Raw genomic sequence first — 22779 nt, 5'->3', positions numbered from 1 at the left:
ATGTTATTCTTATAAAGTCAAATGGATAGATACCAAAAATCTACTCTCAATCCTTGATAATTTGTAGAATAGGGCTGGGGCATGCTTCAGTGAAGCTGAATTACTAGAAAGTGGTATTTTTTTGTATGAAACTCAGAATAACATCGCTACTTCTATCCTCCTTCCCTGTCCCTAGTCCCAATGGTGGCTCCTGGGAACGTGCAAGTGACGGTGGTGAACAGCACCTTAGCTGAGGTGCACTGGGACTCAGTTCCTCTGAAAAGCATCCGAGGACACCTACAAGGCTATCGAGTAAGTGTAGGGGGACCTTTCCTGTTCTTTCCTTAGGAACAGCCCATCAGTGAATGCCAGATGCACTTCTCTTGGTTGGAGGAGGCATTCAGTTCCTCTGGTGTATTGCCCTGGGCAGGCCACATGTAAACAACCCCTGCTAAAGCTGAATCAAAATCTCCCTGCATCCAAAGTGAGAAAAGAAAATGTTTTCTCCATTTTTCCCACAGATTTTGCCAACCGAGCAATTAACCTATGCACAATATGGGGAAAACTAATGTTTAAAATACTAAAATATGATCAGATGCACCCAGGTTTAAAACAATACTGAGCACATGCATTGAAAACAGAAATTATCCTGAAAATAATGCAGAAAAATTTTCTACATTATTAAAAATAATTCAGAGTATATTTTCATATAGTACCAAATGGGTCATTCTTAAGAACATCAATTATCTTTGTTCTTGGGAAACACAAACTGTTTCTAGAGATTTTCTTTTGATTGATTGATGGTCAAAGAACTGTTTTTACATCCACAAAAAAAAAAAGTCACTACTTTGATTTGTCAACTCTGACCCCTAGAGGTCACTTTTTGCACTGCATCATGTTCAATTATGTTTTTTTGTTTAACATTGCTAGATTCTGTAGTCAGTGTCTCCTAAAAATGTCTTTAAACTCCTAAGAAGAGTTTAAGAGGACATAATAAACAACAATTCTGGATTTTTAACCAGACTTAACAAAAACTTTGTTAATCAACTACAAAAAATAGATAAATAAATAAATAAATGTGAAAGCCCTAGACTTAGCATGAAGGGTTCACTGTCCCTCTTGATTGCCCTGTGGCTTTAGATAAGTCACTTGGTAACTGGGAGGCTCATCTGTACTATAGGAATAATAATAATAATAAAATATTCACTGTGGTTTTTAGGATTGAACTAAATTATATACTGTACATGAAGTTCTAGTAACTCTGGAAATGTATATAAAATATTGGACAGTAATTTTACTTTTAGAATATTTTATATAAGACATTTAAATTCTCCTATTATCTTCTCTTTTTTCCATTTATTTTTCTTCAATTTTTTATTCTTTTTTATTCTATTACAGTTATCCCAGTTTTCCCCCTCTGTCCTCCTTCACCCAGCCCACCCACCTAGTCAGTCCCCATAACTGTCCAAGTTCATGGGTCATGCTCTTTGACTAGTCCTTCCCCCCTCTTTCTACCATTTTCCCCTCTCCCTTCCCTCTATCATCTGTCAGTTTGTTCCATGTTTCCATGTCTCTAATTCTATTTTGCTCATTATTTTATGCCGTTCATTACATTCCTCTTATTAATGAGATTCTATGGTATTTGTCTTTCACCAACTAACTTATATATCAATGGAACAGAATAGAGAGCGCAGAAATAAATCCATGTCTTTTTGGTCAATTTATGTTTGAGGAAGGGGGCAGAAGCATACGATAGAGTAAAAATAGTCTTGTCAATAAATAGTGTTGGGAGACCTGGACTTAGTACATGCAAAAAAAGGGAAACTAGACCACCAACTTACACCATACACTGGAATAAACTCAAAGTGGATAAATACATAAAAAGTTGTGACACCATAAGAGTCCTAGAGGAAAACATAGGCAGGAAAATTTCAGATATCCCATGTAGCATTGTTTTTGCCAATATATATTCTAGGGCAAGGGAAATAAATGAAAAAATAAGCAAATGGGACTACATCAAATTAAAAGGCTTCTGCATGGCTCAAGCAACTATTGTCAAAATCAAAAGGAAACCAACTATATGGGAGAACATATATTGCCATTGATATAGCAGGCAAGGGTTTAATCTCCAAAATATATAAAGAACTCATACAACTCAACACCAGGAAGACAATCCAATTAAAAAATGTGCAAAGGCTCTGAATAGACACTTCTCCAAGGAGGACATACAGATGGCCCATCAACATATGAAAAATGTCTAGCCATCAGAGAGGTGCAAATTAAAACTACAATGAGATATCATCTCACAACTGTCAGAATGGCTATCATTAATAAATCAAAAAACAACAAGTGCTGGCAAGGATGTGGGAAAAGGGGAACCCTAGTGCACTATTGATGGAATTGCAGACTGGTGCAGCCACTGGGGAAAACAGTATGGAATCTCCTCAACGAAATAAAAATGGAACTGCTTCATGACCCAGTGATTCCACTCCTGGGAATATACCCTGAGTCCCAAAACACCAATTCAGAAGAACCTATGCACCCCTATTTCATAGCAGTGCAATTTACAATAGCCAAGTGCTGGAAAAAGCCTAAGTGCCCATCAGTGAATGAGTGGATTAAAAATCTGTGATGCATTTACAGCAGAAAGATAGAAGAAATTCCTACCATTTGTGACAGCATGGTTGGAACTAGAGATTATTATACTAAGTGAAATAAGCTAGTTGGTGAAAGATAAATCCTTTTATTGTCTTTTAGAGAGAATTGCATGGGTGCAGTTCATTTATTTCACTTACATTCCTCCAACAAAATAGTATAGAGTCCAGCTTTATCCCATATTCTTAATTTAATTTTCCTCATTCTCTGGGGACTTCTTACCCTCTTGCCTTGAAGTCAATATTTCTCAGTTTTACCAGTAATCCTCTAAAATGTACAACAGGCATTTTCTGGAAAAGACTCCATTAAAGACCTTTAATCTTATTTGCTTCCTTATACATCCCTGGCTGTTGTTCTTGCTGCTTCAGATTTACTACTGGAAGGCACAGAGTTCATCAAAAAGAAGCAGACGCCACATTGAGAAAAAGATCCTCACTTTCCAGGGCAGCAAGACCCACGGCATGTTGCCCGGGCTGGAGCCCTTCAGCAACTACACGCTGAATGTCCGTGTGGTCAACGGGAAAGGGGAGGGCCCAGCTAGCCCGGACAGAGTCTTTGGGACCCCAGAAGGAGGTACGAGGTGGACATGTCTCTGAGATCCTAGCAACATATGGCCCATGCTAAGAGGCTCTGAATGACAGAATGGCCCTGATAAAGTGTATTTATTGTAGAAGCCAAATGTGATTTCCCAGAGATGAATACAGGATGCACAAAGCTGGCAAAGTGTCAGCTTGTATGTGGACTGAGGGTGCAGATCACAAAATGATGCCCCAAAATGCCATCTCTCTTGACTTAAACTTTTTTCTCCATACTTAGTCACACTCTCAGAAACCTTGCTAATCAGATGTTTATTTGGGTCATTAACTTCCTGACTGGAAAGCAAATTATATAACTTTTATAAGCCTCAGCTTCCTCATTTGAAAAGTATGGGAACTAAATGTGAAATTCTAAGAAAAATATCTGGAAAAGAAAATAATTCTGTAAATAATGATTTACTTCTGTCTCAGTGCACTTTCATAGTTTATGGTAAACATGAGCTAAGTTAGGTGGTTGGGAGTCTTGTCAAAACAGATTGGGAAGAGAAGGAAAAAGTCATTGCTAGTACGGGCCACCACAAGGGGAAGAGGGGGTGGACCCACATATATGTCATGTGTGGGGAAGGGGGGGCAGGAGGAGTTTGGACAAGCATATGGGAGCCTCGGGATGAGGGAGAGAAGGGCCATAAGTAAGAGAGAGGAATTTGACAAGGCGCTGAAAATAGGCCTTCCGTATCTTGGTTTTACCTCCAGCCAGTATTGAAAATGAGCCAGATAATGCCTATGGACTCAATAAGAGTTCTTTTAGAGAGAAGCAGTTTACAGACAAATCCATCCTGGCTCCTTGTTGCAGAACTCATGATGTCAGCTTCCCAACAGCCTCTGCAAGTCATCCTGTGTCCCAGGTCCCATGTCTTGATGACTGCTGGTCCTCGGTCTCATTGCTCCTTGGAGGTTAAGGGCTCCTTCCACTCAAGGCTTTCTCTAGTGAGACACCACACTGGTCCTTTAGATGGTTCAGGGGGAGGTGTCACAGAAGAGATGACCAGGGGATGAAAGGATAAAGAAGAGAGGAAGTTGTGTGCTCAAAAACACAAAGGTGTGACACAGCATGGGTCCTTCAGGGAGCTGCGAGTAGGGTAGCCAAGAATAGTGAGAAAAGAGGGAAAAGTCAGCTAGCAAGGAGCCATATCCTGGATGTTCTTAAACACCATGGATATTAAGCCAGAGGCTCTTAACCTGGGGACTATAGATGCACAGATCAATGAATGCATTTAAAGAGCTCTATGAACCTCAAAATTGTAGAAAAAGCTGTATATTTTCCTAGGGAGTGTTTATGGTTGTCATCAGATTCTAAAAGGGGTCTTTGATTTTCTAAAGTTTAGAACCACTTACCGGTTTGGGGACACTTAGAAATATGTGCCAGGTGTGTTCTGGGCCCAGGCAAAGGCCACAGAGGCCCTGAAGTGGGTGGCAGCAGAGAGCAGAGGAGGGGGTGCGTATTGTCGAGATGAACGAGGTGGATGACACAGTATTTAGTGGCCCAGGAAGTGGTGGGAATGAAGCAGAGGGAGTGACTCAGGATGACTCCCTGGCTAGAGTGGCAGGAGGGACAGCGGTGGCAGGCTGGGGAGAGGAGGTAATGATCACAAGGGAGAACTGCCACCATCCATCATCCTCTTGAAGGAGTGACTAAAAGGGGCCCAGGCATGTCTCCTCTGGTAATTTGCCAGCCTCTGCCACAGAGCACCTGTCACCTGCAGGCCTGCCCCGGGGTCAGGGTTTGCCGCACTGGGGCTTTTGTCCGTCCTCACCATGAGACTCTGGGCGTCTGTCGACTCTCCAGGTGTGAACTACTCTATACCTGGGCAGGCTGGCTCATGCCCAGAGCCCAGCGGGCAGGATGTTCTGACTGCTTGGAAACACCTGGTTTGTTGGGGCAGACAAGCCTCAATAGCGCAGAACACAGCTGCTTCTCCTCAAAAGTCTGGTTAGAACAGAGTCAGTCACTAGTTTGCTTTTATTAGGACTTCATTCAGGAAACAAGTAGTCTCTTTTTAATTTTATTAACTTTATTGTCTCTTTTTTTTTTTTTTGGGAAGAAAGCCCCTTGGCTCTGCGGAGGAACCCGCCGGCCAACATCGGTCGCGGGCGCTTGGGGCGCCAACAAACTGTCTGGTTCGCAGCCCGGCCCCATCCCCTGCCTACACCAGCCAGGGCTTATTGTCTCTTTTAAAAATATTGATTTGGGTCCATATGAAGGCAAAGTCTGTATATTTGAGATAATGGTTTTAATAAATCTAAATGGAAATCCATTCTCTTAAAAGAAAGAGAATGGATAAATGGGTACCTGTCACAGATTTCTGGTAATGTATTTTCAGCTAAATCAGGAACAAGAATGTGTTACAAAACCCCAAAATCTTGATGAATTTGTGTGAACATGGTGACGTATGTCATTTTAATACATTTTGAAACACTGGAAAACCTTTGTGTTGACTGTGTTCTCATTGTAAGTTCCCAGTGCCCCGTCCTCTTTGAAGATCATTAATCCAACACTAGACTCTCTCACTTTGGAATGGGATCCACCGAGCCACCCAAATGGCATCTTGACTGAGTACATCTTAAAATATCAGCCAAGTAAGTTATTGGGAGAAGAAGAGAAAATATCATTCAAAAAGAAAAAGAAACTTAACTGTTATATTAAAATACCAACTGGTTATTATTTTATAACTGTAGAATATATACATACAGGGTCCAGTGCAAATAATGCCTTTTATTACAAAATCTTTATTACAAAATTATAAGCCTGTAATTCTGTAACATATCACACTTAAGCATACCATGTGACATTTTAGGCGAAATAGTTATTCTCATAGTTTTTATGAGAATACAAACTATAAATTATTACACCCAGATCATTACCCTACAAACCACAGACAAGCAGACATTACTTCTACTGGACCCTGTATACGTTCAGTTGTTATTCCAGAAGGAACTTCAAATCATACTTTTTAAAGAAAAATTACACATATGTTACTGAAAATTCAGTATTCTGTAGAATAATAAAGACCTTTGAGCATGGGGCTTAGGTAACAGCTATTGTTAGGTTAGGTAGACATTATCCATAACTAGGAAATAGTAAGAAGAGGGGTTCCTATGGCACAAGTCCTCTGAAGAGGAGGTTTGGGGTTATTTAACAATGTACGACGCCACCTGCAAAATCTCTGAGATGAGAAATGCTACTGAAAGTCAACTGTAGGATTCGCCCAGCTTAGAAACCAGTGGAGAATGTATTTCCTCTTGTTATGCCGTATTATAGGAACTGTAAAAGCCTGTCAGTTATGTCGGGCAAAAAGTGAGTGTGGTTACAAAAGTCAGTGTAATCCAAGCCTGACGTTTTTAGTGAACACATTTATTTATAATAGTATTCCTATAGCAATTAATGGGAAATGTTCTTGTTTCTTATTTTCCTTGACAGTTAACAGCACCCATGAATTAGGCCCACTGGTAGATTTGAAAATTCCTGCCAACAAGACTCGCTGGACTTTAAAAAATTTAAATTTTAGCACTCGGTATAAGTTCTATTTCAATGCACAAACATCAGCAGGATCAGGAAGTCAGATAACAGAGGAAGGAGTAACAAGTGTGGATGAAGGTAAGATGGGTATGTATAAAATCTATAAAACTATAAGTGTTTTGAAACAAAAATTTTAACTTAAATTTATGCTTTCTCTTTCCTTCTGACCGTGGAGTATTCATCTTACCACTTAATACAAACACTTATTTGTAATTTTGCGTTCAGATATGTATAAAATCAATTATTTAATTCATATTAGAGTGATGACTTGGTATTTGTTTTCCAAGTCCATATAAAATTTTTAAACTTCTGTTAAAATATTGAGGTAGGAGTGGGAAATTACAATATTATGCCACACTCGAACTCAAAATTCAAGGCATTGTGTTTCCTTCTACAAATAAATATATGTAATTCTACTTCTGGTCTTCATTCACAAGAAAATAATTTGCCAGTCCACATACTGATTTAGGTTTTTGCAATGAAATTGAAACAGTTATTGAACAGTACATTTATTTTGTGTTTGAGCATGACACTTTCTACCTTAGTAGGCCATCTACACATAGAAAGCAAAATAACGCCATTAAAGTATCTAAAAAAGGAGTCAACACTTTCAGTCATACTTTTAAAAATTATTCTGAAAAATTTTGAAAACGTCAATAAAAATGATGAAAAATACTGTAAAAAACTTTTCTCTCTTTGCATGTCTTTAAATTGTAGAACTGCTTAAGGATTATTTATTTGACTGTTTTTCATAGCATAATAAATTGACATCTCTGCCCAAAAATTGTCTTGAGATATCCTAGGCCTTCTTACATAATAGGCAAGTATGAACAGTGTACCTTAAGTAAAGTATAGATTTGATTACTGGGTAATTTGGGGGACACCGACATATCTTTGTCCCCTGTACCTGACATGGTGCACTTCATTCTTCTTGCATGCTCTAGCATTTTAAAGTGTTTTTATACAGCTTTACATGCTCATGGATGTGCTGCATTTAACTACATAGTGTCCTGTTTCTGTCTCCCTTCGTTAAAGCTGGTATTCTTCCACCTGATGTAGGTGCAGGCAAAGGTAACATAATTCATCTGCATGACTTTATTACACGTGTGGAATTTGCAATGTTCATTAAACATGGGGAAGTGCAGCATGGGTTAAAAGAGAAAAAATAAAATAAGCATTGAAACACTAAAAAAAGAGAAGATCTTGGAAGATCTTGGCTTTAAAATTAATATCTAGTCTTCTTTACAAATAGCCACATTAAATTCTGCTAAGAATTTCTCAAACCTTATCCCTGCTACAAACCCAAATGTTAGCTTTTTATGATCTGACTGTGGCTGGATCAGACAGGACCAAACTGTGGATTTGTCACGTGTCTTCTATATGGCCATGCCACATATTGCAGCTTCAGCAGTATTAGTCCCGTGGTTAAAATAGCCTGTGAGGAAATCGGGTAAACTGAGCTTTCCATTCTAATCTGATTCAGCCTTACTCCTCACAGACACAGTGTACACTCTGCTGGCAACACACTACACTGTCCGTTTGAAACCTTGGACACCCTTTCACTGGCCTGAGACTAAACGCGTCCCCCCAGGACCGCGAAGAGCAAGTCTTCCAGTCTGCCCGCATGCTCTCCTCAGTTGTGTTACTCCATCCCGTTGTCACCAGACTGCTCAGGTCCCCTTCTCCTGAGTAGCAGCCAACTGTCACAGTGGATTACTTTTGTTTCCCTTATTTCTCAGAGCTCACTGAGTGAGAATGATTTGTTGGGAGAATGGTGCTTGATGAAGTTGTAATGTATCTTCCACGTGAGGCGTCCCAGAGATCCTCCCGTTTACAGCTTTGGATGCTGTTTCCATGTAGTTTCCTTGGGCTTTGACAGACTAGATGAGGCAAATAGAGAAGACTATGAGAAATAAGTGCCTTGTCCTAAATTATTCAAGTCTTGTGAGCTTAGGCCTGATATATATCTTTTTTTTTTAGAAAGCTGCTTGTATTCAGAGTCTTGGTAAATTATTAAATGTAGATTAGATTTTGGAGTCATTGAATAAGAACTGCAGCCATTTTCAGTAATCTTAATATGTTGTACATGTGTTTCTTAGACATGAACAAAGTTGTAAAAATTCAGAGTTTCCACAATATTGTAGAAAGATGTAAACCCCTCCTTTATATGTGTTCTTCTTTCCTGAGATAATTAGGTGTCAGTTAAAACCCTTGGTCGTTTTACTATAATTTACTTCTGTGCCACCCCCCCGCCAGCCTTTCACTGGAGCTTCCGGAGAAGGTGGCCTCCTCCTAGAGTGAGGGGCCCCTGCCGCTGCTCCGCCTGCCCACGGACAGAGAGGTCCTGCTGCAGCAGGGGTGCCTGCAAGGCCAGGCAGAGTTTTTTACTGACTTGTCATGATAGTGGACATGCCATCCACTGGGGGGAAGTCATCTGCCTAGATTAATATATTAAAACTAACTACAATAAATTTTTATTAAAATAATTTAGGTTTTACCATTTTGTGTTACTAAATTGAATTACGAATTACTTATGAAACAAGTAAAAATGGAGTGTCAGAAGGTTCTTGAAGCCCCCAGTGTTGAAATCTGATGGATCTCAGATCAGAGAAATAGCATTTAAATTTCTGAAGAAAGCTAAGTCTATCCTTATTTTCTATATTGTTTCTTCTAATAGTACTCCAGTAAATAAACATTGCTTGCATAAAGCAATGACATTTTACTGGTAAGACTTTAAGCTGCTTAGAAAGAATTCTTTATCCTGGGCTTTCCTCCCTTAAAAATAGATTTTTTTCCATCTAAGAATAAGTTTTATCTTCTTTATTTTTCTTCTCCAGATGGAGCTTAGCCACTCCCTGACAGAGGAGAAGAATAAAAGTGCACCACAGTCCTTCCAAACTTTAATATTTTATATTTCTTTTATATATTAATTTAAAACAATATGAAAGAGAACAAAGAAGGCAGGAATTAACTTCTGGTTGAGGGAGAGGAAAGAGATGCATCTAACTTTATTTTTTTAATTTTCCTACAGATTTTAAGAGATATTAATGAAACCCAAGCTTACAAAAGATAGATATACTTACAAATATATACTTACAAAAGAATTATTTAAACCACAAAGAGCAAGCCAGGATAATTCCATTTGCGGTGTTATGCCTGCTTTCTCTTTTCCGTAACAAACATTCCCTCAGTTTGATCGTGGAAATACCCCTATTTTCTGAGTCACTCATTTTGACCCACGTCCTTATTTGTTTTCAGTATTTCCGTAAGAATCATAGCTGCTTGGCTGCATTTGTTCAACTTCTGTGTCCCTTGAAATAGTTTCGTGTCTGGAACTCTAGGAAATACACCATGAAGGCATCTATAAAAGTGACCTGAAACATGCTAACGGCAAATTTGAGTTAAGGTCTCAGTATGGCTGATGGGTGGACAGTGCTTCATCCAGAGCTTGTACTTTCTCACCCTTGAGACCAGACTTCAGAACACTGTTGTAAAGTTAGGGCACAGGAATAGGGAGAAACCAAGTAGCAAGTCAGAATCTGAACCTGTTCCTTGACCGAATTAGCAGCTGACTATTAATTAAGAGGAGTACACTGAGGAACTGGTGACAAATCCTCTCTGCGGTCAGACCCTCACTATATAATATGTCAGAGTTGGTCCCATCTTTACCAGTTAGGTCAAGAAACAGGAAAAGCTAAAGGACCAGTAAATTAAAATGAAGTTTAAAGTTCACAACTTTATTTGGCCTGAACAACAAAAAAAACTACATAGAAGTTTCAGTCAAGTTCAACAGCCAATGTTTAAATGCCACATAAAGTGCAACAGCCTTTTATAAGATCCCACGTGAGATCTAGATGGTGAAACACACCCACCTTTGATGTTTAACACCCGTCAATTAAGACCAATGTACAAGAAAGTAAAAATAGATGCTAAACTACTCATGTGAACAAAATCTTATGTAAGCACAGAGTAGTGAATCATTTATTTTGCTAAGCAGGATCAGGAAAAACTTCAGAAAGAAAGCAATAATGGACTAGGCCTTGAGACAAGAATTTTGGCAGATGAGTCGGGGTTGAGATGCGTAGATTCTTGGTAGGGTAAGAAAGGCATGGGGTTTGAAAATCCACAGAAAATTTGGGTTATATCCAAAAGTCCAGTTTGGCAGAAATGTAGAAGTACATGGAAAAGAGAACCTGAGATGTGCCTGAAGAGGTAGGTGAGGCCAGAATGACCCTTAACAGCCATGCATACCTTGCTAAGGAATTTAGATTTACCTCTCAGTAGCAGTAAGTCATCTCCATGTTTTAAACAGAAATGATAGAATCAGATATGTAGTTCTGAGGTGAAAGTGTTGGTAACTGCACTGGCAGAATCTACAAAGAAAGACACAGTAAGAAGAGAGACTGGAGGTGGACTCCTGAGAAAGCCCAGCTGAGAGATGACTCTAGCTCATCTCTGGAAACTGTCCACACATCACAGGTGCTCAGTATGTGTTTAGCAAGCAAGTGAATGAGTGGGGAGTCAAAGCTAGGAGAGTTGGAATTCTCTGGTAGAAGGGGCCAAACAGCATCACCTCAGACAATTACAGTATCTTCTCTGGGTCTGTTTAAGCTACATACTCTCCTGCTGACAGTATTTCACTATGGTCCTGCCCTGACCATCTTCCGTGGTCACTCCAGACTACATTGCTCAAGTTCCATAATTCTAAACTCTTTTAAAGAAAATAAATGTTTTGCCTGAGTTCTTTGCCACTAATGTTTTTACACGCATGTTTGTATATACTGTCTCTGTTTATTGATCATATTCCTATCATTATCTATTCCTTGAAGTGTAAAATCAGTCAGGTCCACAGATGAGCTCTGCATGATTCAGTAAATTTTTCTCTGTTTCCTGCCCTTAATATGGAGGGGCACACAATGTACAAGCGATGCTGCATCTCAGAGATCAAGTGCCTTGTATAATTTCTTCATATACTTGTCTTTTTTATCTAAAAAAATGCTATTTTACCACATTTTAGATTTAGTAGAGGTCTTTCACTTCTAAGTTATATTACGTCATTTGAAATTGAATTTTAGAGTCTGATAAATCTTCTGATTGCTTTACTATCCTAGGATGTTTCCTCTGGGACAATAAATTGATCTACCAGTGTTAACTACCCAAGTTAATGTATCTGTAAATATGTTATTTTAGTTTAGGCAGTTGCAGTAGGCTGATATAATTGTCAGCCTCCAATGGACAAATAACATCTTTTAATAACTATAGGTGTCATTTTTATTCAGTAGCAAGTATATTTTGTCATATAATCTCCATAATTTGGTGTTTTATGAAGCTACTTAGGTTGCACCATGATTTTTTTCAGAACATGCTATATAATGAGCACTTAGGTAAAATTATCCTGCTCCCTGGGATGTGTCAAGTAAAATAGTTCTTTTATTTCTTCTTTCTTAACTTCTGACAGAAGCATATTTGACAGTTCTTTTGGGAGCTTTCCTTCCAACGTACCCTTGCCATCCAACGTTCTCCGAAGCAGGTGTTTTCACCTGGACTCCCTGAACTCCCCAGAGGCAGATTCTTAAAGAAGTTTCTGACTCAAAACAAGTTCAAAGCCAACATTCTAAGGAGATCCTTTCCCACCCCAACACAGATTATTTGAAGACCCACAGTGAGATGATAAGTAGAATTGAAAGGTGGCCACCTAGTGTCGGGTTTTACTTTGCATTCTGTGGCCTCTGCCCCCCGGATTGCTCAGCAGTCCCAGACCTCGCTATGTCAGTGAGTGAAGACTGTGACATTTCCTGGGACTGTGTCTGATGGACCACAGTTCACATTATGCAGGACCCATATAACAGAAGTCATAAACTGTAATATTGTGCATCATTATTTCTGGTTATTGATTTGTTTCCTAATGGTGTAGTTTAATAAATGAAAACTGTCCAGAATGATACTGATGTATGAGTGAACCCTAAATTTTAGCAGTAAATTGTAACTCAATTTTATTTGCACAATTTCAGAGTACTTATTTTATATTTGTGTGTGGTGTTACAATTTGATTGTTTCTTTTCTTTTTCTATTATATATTTATTTCAAGCAGTAAATCCCAGGATCAACAAACTTACTGTCACAGCTGCTGAGACCTATGCCAATATCAGTTGGGAGTATGAGGGACAAGAGCATGTCAACTTTTATGTTGAATATGGTGTAGTTGACAGTAAGAAACAACTTCATTGCCTGGTTTTTAATTTGGGGGATACATTTAAAGAGATTTAAAACATTTTTAAGGATTTACTATGGATCATCTTGAAAAATAACTTAATCTAATTAAATGAATCAAATTTATCTAAAAAAAATTATAGTGAACTCTGAACCTGTATATGTTATATGTACCAAACAATCTTTTTTTGTTCCTGTTGCTAAAAAGAAGAAACATAGTAAGTTCCATTGCATATGTTATTTTCATATCATGGCACTTAACCACAACATGTAAATAGGAGTAACAATGAATAATTGCGTTTGTAAGTACCATAGGAAAGAAAAAAGGTTTATTAAAATTGGACCTTGAAGTAACACATCAAACTGACTTAGTCATTTTGCCATTGCAACCCAAGAGAAGTTTATCAGAAACTGCAGAAAATTACCACTTTTATTTTGATGTTACATGTGTTCCAGAACCAGGCTCCCTACTTGCACCCTGGCCACCTCCACCAGGATGTGGGGCAGCTCCCTTTCTCAGCAGTTCACGGAGAACCAGTGCCCCCCCGAATGCAGTGTGCTCTGCACATAAGCTGGGTGGCCAAGGAACAATCGTAAGAAAATGTCGACCATAGTCCAACTTCTGTGTAGGCCTTGTCCAGGCAAATAAATATCTTTAGATATAACATTCCTTTAGGAAAACCAATGTGGGGGAAAGATTGAATCTGTAACTTGGAAAAATTTCAAGGCATTTAAGTCTACTAAAATTTATGAATCTTAAGAACAGTTCTTACCATAGTTCATTTAAACTAATGTATAACACTTCTCTTCATACACATTAATACAAAAACTCAATATTTTTATAAATAAAAGTGCATATGAAAAAGCTTCCTTTGTATTAAAAAGAAAACTTAATACATGGTAATATATGCAATGAAGCAATCTGCATATCCAGTCAGTTTTTCTTTCAGGATATTTTTATATAGTTCTGTATATTAATTATTTTATTTGACTTGACCTAAAATGACATACCTAAGTATCCTGGATTTTGTCTTTAGCTTATAAAGATTTTTTCCTTTCTTGAAGCATTAAATGACTTCCAGTCCCTTAAAATATTATAATTTCTTGTTTTTTGCAAAATTTCCATAGGCAAAGAAGAATGCAGGAAAGAAATTATAAATGGTTCTCGGAGCTTCTTTGGGTTAAAGGGTCTAATGCCGGGAACAGCATACAAAGTTCGAGTTGGTGCTGAGGGGGACTCTGGTTTTGTGAGTTCAGAGGATATGTTTGAGACAGGCCCAGGTGAGGTGCACGCCACGCCAGTTCTGGCTCATGCTCACAGGTCAAGCCATCGAGCACTGCAGCTGGAGATGGGGACTAGTGATGCTGTTATGGACAGGGCGAGGAATGGCTTTCTGTGGGTCCGGCTGGGCTGGGAGGTGGGTTTTTGATTGTCTTTTGCTCTTTATATCAAATGAATTATAGAATGGAGCAAATCATTTTCTAATCCCATTATTACCCCAAAATTACAAAAACAGCTAAATATGATCCCTTTATTCATTTTTAAGTCATTTTTATTTCTTATTATAGTTGACATACATTATTATATTAGTTTCAGGTATACATCCCAGAGATTAGACATTACATAACTTACTAAATTATTATCCTGTTAAATAAATCTTGCACCCATGTGACTCCATACACAGTTTTACAATAAAGGACAGCATTAAACTGTACTTTACATCTCCTTGACTATTCTGTAACAACCAATTTGTACTTTACCTTTTTCACCCCTCTCCCAATCCCCTGCCATATGCAACCATCAAATTAACTTCCATTAGTTAGGTAATTTAGTTGTTCACGTCATGTACGTGTATTAACTTTCCCTCAAAGTTAGAATGGAATTTTTGAAACGTTTTTGTAACTGAAATAACTCATTGATAAAGTCACAATTTTTCACCTCAAAATGGACTATAACCCAGCAGAACCCTGTAGGTTGGTTATATAACTGATGTAAATATTGTTACATTTGTGTAGAACAAGAAATTGTTCAAGTCATGTATTTCATTATTATCACAGCATGTTTGATTGCCCGTATATTGTTTTAGTTATTTGAACATTATCAAAACACATAAGCAATAAAATCTCTAAAATAAAGAAAAATGTTCATATAAGAGTCAGGAATATTCATATTTACTCACAAGATGGGAAGCAATTTCTGTTTAGCTGAATTTAAAGAGGGCTGTGGGGTACACGTTTGCTTTGTGATTCATGCATCCACATTATGTGCAGTCATTTCATGTGTTCTTGAGGAAATGTTGCACTTCTACAGAACCTATAGGCAAAAAACATTTTATCTTTCATTACCCAAGCATTATGATTTTAAAGTCGTTGCTTGTAACTTAATATACAATCAAGAGTGACTTCTAAAGAAGAAGAAACCAAAGATAATACTAGTTTACTAAACTATATCTTTAAGTATTTGTGAGCTAAAATAATGTTAAAGCAAATTTTCTTCTGTTCTCTTGTATTTTCATATCTATTTGTGTACAATTCTAGGAAAATACCTCATTAAACTTAAAAGAAGAATATCAGTTGACAGTATTACTAGGTGTTTGTTATTATCAATAACTTTTAATTTCAAAATGCTAAAAGCTCAAGTAGATATTCTGTCCATGCATAGCTAGAACACTAGTAAAAATGACAACACTAGCATTTCATCAGCTCTGGTCTATAGCAGGAGAATGGCTTTCATGGCTTTTCTCATTCAGTCCTTACAACAATCCTATGAAGCAGGCAGTGTTATTACCCACATATACATCACATCAACGGTCTGCCTATCACCCAGCTAGAATGTGGGAGAGCTGGGCTTAGAGGCTCAGCCTTCTAACACCTCAGGAGAGGCTCTCACCGCAACCCCCGTACAGGGTCACAGAGGCCACATTCGAGAGGAACAGGTGGTCTCAGAAATAACCACTTAGCCTTTCCAGATCTTACAAACTCACAGTCCAGTGCACAGCCATCTTGCACATCTAGATTGAATTAGATTCCACCCTTAAAATCAAGGGATGGCAGTTTTTGTCCTTTTATAGGACAGAAGGCAAAGCCTTCAGAACAAAGTTTTTCTTCAGTGTTGCAATATCTACAAATACAGCTGCAGCTGATAGTTCAAGGTGAGCCACTCTGATGGGTGGGCCATTCTTGTGTGCCAGCAATGGAGAAATAGGATGAGGCTGCAACCAGTTATTGTTGCCTTTTAATTATAAATGTAACTATTAAAAGAAACAAATGTTAATTAAAGCCTAGTGACCTTAGTGTGACTATTACCCCTAGGAGCAAATACGTGCTGTTAATCTAACTCCCTTGTTCTCCCGCTTTCATTGCTCTGTCCTGTAGGGCTACTGGGTGAACCTCAGTGTGAAAGCACGTCTTCCACTGCCCTTGCCTCTCCTCTCCTCCATGCCAGGTTCTGAGACTGCATGTCAGTGCTGGGCACGGAAACATACTGGTGGGGCTGATTTTGTAACTCTGCGTTAATGAGCACCTTCTCTGAGTTCTTCTAATTTCAGCAATGAAGAATCAACTTTCATCAATGCTTGTTTCATCAATCTTCTTAACATGACACCGTCTCTGCCTTTCATAATCTGCATTCTTAAGATTTATTTCTTAATTTTTCCTATGGCACAAGCTGAGCACTGCATCAAACACAGTTGTGGGGGAGTGTCCTAACGCTGTGCCTCTTACTCGCACCCCTGTTAGGAGCCCCCCCCTTCCTGTTCCCCACCTCTCTCAGCTTTGCTGTCTCTTCTCTCATATCACAAAAGATTCAAAGCGGATTTGTATTCACTGAGGCCTGTCAGCTGCCTCCAAACTTTATCCAAGGTAATTTTTCCCTTTCTATACATTTCTAACTACTTTAATGGAATAGGACATATTTTTATTTATAATGGATTCTCTATAGCCATTCATATTACTGTCTCTTCCATGTTTATTTTATTTTCTAAGTACTCTGAGATTTTCCCTCAGAGGCCTACTACCCGGAGCACACATTATGTGCAAGAAAAGAAGCAATGCCATAGCAGAAGGCTGTGGTTAAAACCAACTTCTTAGAAACAAAGCAAATTTCATTCCTCTGGCTTATTTTCTTTTTTCATATTCTTAATATTTGTCTATTTGTTTAATTTATGACTATGCATTACTCAAGTAATACATGATTATAAACTTTTTAGGTAAATTAAAAATCCTCTTTCTCTATTCTGCCCAATCCTACTAATAACCCACCCATTAAAAACTGGATTCAAGCCCTGGCTGGTGTGGCTCAGTGGACTGAGCACTGAACTGCAAACCAAAAGGTTGCTGTGTTGATTCTCACTCAGGGCACCTGTCTGAGTTGCAGGCCAGAGGCAACCACACATTGATATTTCTCTTTCTCTCCCTCCCTTCCCCTCCCTCCCCTCTCTCTAAAATAGATAAACTCTTTTAAAAAATAAATTTTAAAAAACAGATTCAATAAGAAACAATGCACAGGCTTCATTCTGCATGAATGTGTGTGTATGTGAGGCATAATGGTGGTCACAACCTGAGTTTGTAGAATCATCTGTAGTTAAGAAGATTTAAGAGTGTCCTGGGAAGACGTGAAGCCTTTTATAGTCATTGTGGGCTTTAGATCCCTTCTTATATGGATAGGGAATCAACAGCAGTTATTTTAACTTGCATAATTTTTGTTTTTTCAACTTCTAGTGTACTTGTGCATGTATGTGTGTATGAGTATGTACACACAATGTACTGTTAACATTGTGTCTGCCTAAACTCAAATAATGCAGTAGTGAAATATTTGGCACTTTTTCTTTAGGTATAGAGGCAAATTCAAGTTCAATTTGGATGTTTCTTTATGAACTGTCTAAGAAATATTTCCACTTGTTACATAGTTGCATAGTAGCAAGCTGCCAGTGGGCAGTTCAGCGTAGACAGTCACCATCTTTATAAGACAATGTTTGTGCTAGTTTTTGAGTATCTTATTGCATTTTCCCCTTATCAGTACATTTAATTAGAGGGAAAATTTTTAATGTAGATACCATTTGTGACAAGGCTGTAAAAAGCATTAAGCATACCAAAAACTCTCTAACTTTAACCAAATGCTCAACAGAATTACACCAGTTGGGTTTTGGTTCAGTTTTGAAGAAACACAGAAAAACCATGTAGGAAGTGACAGAAATATATTGCCGAAGAGTCTGTCATGATGGACTTTTAAAATACTTTTACCTGTCTCGAAATAGAAAGTCCCTACAATGTTTTATTCTTACATGTAAAGACTCCTGCAGATTTGATGTCTGGACATGTTTTCAGGAATACGTTATGACAGCAGGGTGTAATGGCTACTACCATGTACCCGTGTACCCTGGAGTTGGGAGACATGAGTCAAATTCCAACCATTGGGTGAATTCTTTACCCTCTCCGAGCATGGATTTATTCCTCATGCTTACCTCAAAGGATTGTTGTGAAGATTAAATGAGGTTTTTTCTCCCAGCACACTGATTTGCAGATAGTAAGATTTCAAAATATAAGCTCTCATTATAACTGTCTTGATCTTCATCATCATCATCATCATCATCATGATTATGGTACCTGTGTGGAAGGGGAGCATTGTCCATAGTAGTGCTTCAGTTGTATCAAGTTACAATACAACTCAAAACCCCTCTAACCAGTGAGGCAAAAGGGGCTATTAGGGAAGGGCACTGGCATTTGATTTGTATTCCAGATAATGCATTTTCATTTCTCATTTTATTTCTTTAACACACATCTACACATTTTTACATTCCTATTCACACTTGAGTTTAAGCATTTCATTTTTTCTCGTATTTCGTATGGAGAAAAAAAAAGCAATGAAGTGCCATTTTTGCACATATATCAGAACCTGAGACACATGTAGCTATGCTTATACCTGTATCCAGAGATCTCGTACACCTAACCCGACAACATTAAGGGTATTCAGAAGAATTTCAATCAAATTAAAAGCATGAGAGAGCCATGGTATGAATCAATAGGAAACCCTTTATGTTAATTATCACGATTACAGTGAAAAGAGAAAAATAAAGACCTTTAAAAAAAGCTTTATACCAATTTATTTGAACAAATCCTCATGGGCATGTCTGAATAGCCATTGATGCTGCACTTTGTCCCATTTGACTAGCACTTTTGAAAGCACTAGAAATGCTGATTATTCTATGTTGTTCTTGGGAGATTTGCAAACTGCTGCTGGTTGAAAAGGAGATTTTACATGTATTGACTCAAACAGAATAGATGAAAACTTAAAGAATATGTATACATGTGAATGAGTATTTTCTCTCTAAACTAGTCACTTACTCTAATAATGATGCCACTGATCAAGACATGTTTCAAAGTCTTTTCAATGGAGAATAAGCAATATTGATCTTTTGAGGGTAATTTGGATTTTTCAGAAATTTGTAGAAGTCATTCAGAACCAACTTTTACAAATAAGATGAATAACAAGGAAGATGAATAACAAATCTAATATTTGGGGTGAAAAATGAGATATAAAATAATAAGGCTAGTTGTCTTTTATAGATAGATTTCTTATGTGGAAAGTTTTCTTTTTTAATAGATTTCCACAACATTTTGAAAAATGGCAGCATCATTGCAATGATGTGTTAGCCTCTAAAGTGGTTTCTTTGAAGGAAAAATACTCCATTAGATGTATACGTTCTGTTCTATTTAAACTTCAGTCTTATATTCTTACTATTGTACTTAATGAACAATTTATCTCATAAACAGTAAATTTGTTCATTGGTTTGGGACTATGTTCCCACTGAGAATGCATAGTTAAAGTAACTGTGAACATGTTGTTCGGCAGGGTTTGTTGGCATCTGATGGTATTAGCATTCAGATTTCTCCATACATTGTTTTAATTAACATTTGTCAAAGTTAAGTATTTATATAATACCTGGTTGATAACGGACAGATTCCAATTTGTGGCCACACATAAAATATATAAAAGTATATTACTATGGCACTTTTTATACAAGAGACAGCAGTTCCCATCTCTGTTAGCCCATTCCCCCTGACACCCTTCACTTGTTTTCCAGCAATGGCAAGCCGGCAGGTGGACATTGCAACTCAAGGCTGGTTCATTGGTCTAATGTGTGCTGTTGCTCTCCTTATCTTAATTTTGTTGATTGTTTGCTTCATCAGAAGAAACAAGGGTGGTAAATATCCAGGTAAGAAATAAACATTAAAATTGCCTTATAATGCTGCATAATGATCCATTGAAGTAATAAGAAACCATGAAGGTACATCATGGAGATTGCAATAAGTGTATCTTCCCAGAGCCATAAATTTAGACTCTATTGAAACAATTTTTTGTCTTTTTTTATCTAATGGGAACCTAAACATTGTCAAGGATCAGAAGGCATTTGGGGGGAGTAAATGAATCTGTTCTTTGAAGATATTAGTGATTCTGCTTCCTTAGGCTGCACTTAAGCCATAGGTGCACCTACAACCAACAGACAGTGAGGGGGAAGGTACCTGAAGTCTTCCAGAGGAAATAATGCATGAACTGGGTCTTGATACCCACCATGATGTTTAACACTGCCTACAGGGTTAATGTTATACAGCCCACAGAGTCTGTGTAAAAGTATTTTCTGCATATTTCAGAGTGCACTCTTTAAAACTTTGAATAAGGAATTGAATTAATAGATGAAAGTGGATACTGTGAGTTGAACACCAATAAACAATTTTTTTTTTTAAAAGATGTCATTTGAAATTTTAGTTAAAGAAAGGAAGATGCCCATGCTGACCCTGAAATCCAGCCTGAAGATGGCACTTTTGGAGAATACAGGTGAGCCTCTGCTGCGACTCCATCCACCTTCCCGGCCCCACAGGCGCTGCCCTCCGCCTCCCCTGCACTGCTCGAGGCCAGGGACCAGGCTCTCCACTGGGATTTTGCATTTTCCTCAAATGTTGGTTTGCATAAACGCTTCCCTCACAGTTAAAGTCTCTCACTTCTCATTAAAGAACAAATTTCTATTTTAGTCATTAAGTTGAGGGCAGAGTATCTTTCCACTCTGAAACATCCTTTAGAGGCCTTGTTGTATATAGATCCACCCCAGCAAAACTAGGAAGTTGCAATAGAGTTAAATCTACAACCAAAGACCCTCACAAACCTTCATTGTATGCCAAAAGACACCTAATAATGTTACAAAACCAGCTCTTTGCAAAAACCGTGTTGCCCTGGCTGGTGTGGCTCAGGTGGTTGGAGAATTTTCCCATAACAGAAACTGTGGGTCTATCCCTGTCAGGGTGCCCAGAAACAACAGTTGATCTCTCTCCGCCCCGACCCCCAACCCCCACCCCCAACCCCCACCCCTGCCCCTTCCTCTATTTCTAAAAGCAATGAAAAAAATCTTAGGTGAGGACAAAAAAATAAAAAGTAAAAAAGCAAATTTAAAAACCAATATGTTACTGTTTTAATCTTGGATTTCAGAAACTTGTTTTTCCAAAACAAATGTATAATTCTCCCCACCAATCATAAGAATGATGTAGTATGATTTAGAGGCTGTGATTTAATTATTAAATATCACAGCTCTGGAGGCACCATGATAACTCACAGTACTTTGATAAGACAATCTTCACTTGGCTCCATTATTAAGGACAAATTTTAACATAAGCTCTGTATGTAAAATTTTAAAAATAAAAAGGAAGGAAGATAGGAAGAAACTTTAAACAAAGGTATTCTTGCCTAGGGGTTATAAGCTTTCTAAAGAAAGATAAGTGATTACTTTAAATATGTTTTAATATATATATATATATATATATTGTCATGTAAAATTGGGATTTTGGTGTGCCAGAAGAATATGTCTATTTATAAATACCTTTACTTTTCCTTTTATAAGCCTCTTGATTACATAAATATAATCTTATAAACTAGACACCGAACCCACTTTAGGGTTTTTTTTTTTTTTGGCCAGAAGAAAAGGCTTTTAGGTGAAATAAAATATTTCACTTTGTGATTTCCAGGTGACATTTATAGATATTTGTATTTCTTTCTACCTGTCTCTAAAGCTCATTTTTTAGTACTTTCATGTCATGCTGAGGGGGAGAAATAATACCAAAGATAAGGAGATAATTGAATTGATTGGGAACCTTTGACAGGATTGGTCTTGATACCAGTTTTCATGCAGTACCAGTGTTCTGCATTTGTGTCTCAGCACCTGAACTTGCATATGTCAAACTCTTCAACAGAGATGACCATGACTTCTAAAACTTCTCAGAATTTCTATATCTCATGATATGGAGAAATGTCTAGTGTGGGTTGTCTTGACTTCAGATGTTGACTCTAGGGCCCAACGTCATCCCATCACACAGAACTCTCATAGCACAGAGCACCTGTGACAGCAACCAGGGCAAACGCATCTAAACTGGACCAGTTGAAATCATTGCCGTTTAATTCCCTCTTCCTACATGTTTCTCCTCCTAAAACAGGGAGAGCTGATAATGACTAAGAGTGCTTGCTGCTAAAATTCTACAGGATATGCAAACACTTGCTTTTATATATTGTGTTGAAGCTAAATCTTTGCGAAAACCTTGCATTTGCATGATTGAAAATAAAACCATTTCACTTCATACATTCTTAGCATGATGGATTTTGTTCACGCTTAAATGAACCTGGGACTGTATTGTTCATCTTGTGCCTATCAAATGTCAACTTGCTACTATAGATGTGAAACCATGAAAATCTGCTGTACTGTGACTTTCTCAGGATAACTATGCTGCTGGCTCTGTTAAAACTGGACAAATAAGTTGGATGAATGTGAACTACTAGGAATC

The 22779-nt window shown here is 37.9% G+C and overlaps 1 protein-coding gene across 1 annotated transcript in view; it reads left to right on the top strand.

Annotated features, from left to right (window-relative positions):
• The window catches only part of NRCAM (neuronal cell adhesion molecule), a 172665-nt gene extending 152483 nt beyond the window's left edge, over positions 1-20182 (top strand). The window contains exons 21-26 of the mRNA XM_053655117.1: positions 176-291; positions 3003-3207; positions 5685-5807; positions 6649-6825; positions 7783-7818; positions 20040-20182. Coding sequence (XP_053511092.1) covers positions 176-291; positions 3003-3207; positions 5685-5807; positions 6649-6825; positions 7783-7818; positions 20040-20182 — 800 coding nt within the window. The remainder of the gene's footprint in view (positions 1-175; positions 292-3002; positions 3208-5684; positions 5808-6648; positions 6826-7782; positions 7819-20039) is intronic.
• Positions 20183-22779: the final 2597 nt, after the last annotated feature.

Source organism: Artibeus jamaicensis, unplaced genomic scaffold (assembly GCF_021234435.1).
Source record: "Artibeus jamaicensis isolate MK-2021 breed Jamaican fruit bat unplaced genomic scaffold, CSHL_Jam_final contig_924, whole genome shotgun sequence".
Lineage (NCBI taxonomy): Eukaryota > Metazoa > Chordata > Mammalia > Chiroptera > Phyllostomidae > Artibeus > Artibeus jamaicensis.
The sequence above is the reverse complement of the archived record's forward strand: the minus strand, read 5'-3'. Positions and strand labels throughout refer to the sequence as shown.